Source organism: Galeopterus variegatus, unplaced genomic scaffold (genome assembly GCF_000696425.1).
Source record: "Galeopterus variegatus unplaced genomic scaffold, G_variegatus-3.0.2 Scaffold2264, whole genome shotgun sequence".
NCBI lineage: Eukaryota > Metazoa > Chordata > Mammalia > Dermoptera > Cynocephalidae > Galeopterus > Galeopterus variegatus.
Window position 1 is genome coordinate 18,793 of NW_007728375.1, and position 879 is coordinate 19,671.

At 42.7% G+C, this 879-nt stretch overlaps 1 protein-coding gene across 1 annotated transcript in view; it reads right to left on the reverse strand.

Moving 5' to 3' along the window:
- LOC103597282 overlaps positions 1-879 on the reverse strand; it is a 128,703-nt gene continuing 127,824 nt past the window's right edge. Inside the window, exon 15 of the mRNA XM_008581098.1 lies at positions 1-586. Coding sequence (XP_008579320.1) covers positions 437-586 — 150 coding nt within the window. The 3' untranslated portion in view covers positions 1-436. The remainder of the gene's footprint in view (positions 587-879) is intronic.

Sequence of the window (879 nt, forward strand, 5' to 3'; positions counted from 1 at the left end):
GTAGCAGAACAGTATCGTCACAATATGGGACAAAGGTTTAAGCTTCATAGGGTGTTCTTTGAGGGAATGTGAAAACAAATACTACAAGAAAAACATGCTGAATCATGGTGGAATTTTAAACACTTTAAATTACAACTGAACAAAACATTTTTTTCTGATATATTAATGTTATTGCCTAAGACAACTACAAAATGGAGACCTTAAACTTACTTATTTCGGCTTCAATAACATATTCCTAAATGTGCAGAAAGATAATACAAAATTATAGAAAAAGGTATTTTGATTTATAGTTTAAAAAACCAGTTTACTAACATTTGCCCAGAAAAATCTAAGTTACATTTCAAGCTCATGAACTATATTCACTCTATCTGTAGTTAACAAATAACCCAAAACCACCACCACCACCCTTGCAGCCACATTGCAAAGTTCACAAATCCTATGGCAACCGCTCAGCAGAAGTTCCTCCTGCACCCAGAAGCTCAATTTCCTCCAATCCTACGCAGTTCGTCGGGTGGGTGGTTATGGACCGGACAAAACAATTTAGCGACCCCACCTCTTTTCCGAGGACACTCTGCACTTCGTAACTCTGCAGTGATAAAGGCATGCTGGTTAAAGCACACAGTTAGCCCTGGACGTTCTGTTCCCAACCCACAGCACACCAGAGCGGACGGCCCTTACCCAGTCCACGACCTTCCAGTCCTCAAATGGTGAGAGCGTCGTAGGAAGGAGAAGTGGACTGCTAAAAGTCCCGTTCGTTAGGGCAAATGAAGGGACTATTTTAAAACATTTAAAATGTCTGTTACTGCTGTTTTCAGTGGACACCGCGACGAGCACCTCCCAGCCGGCCTGGGGAAGGAACGAGACACCGGGACCGGCTGG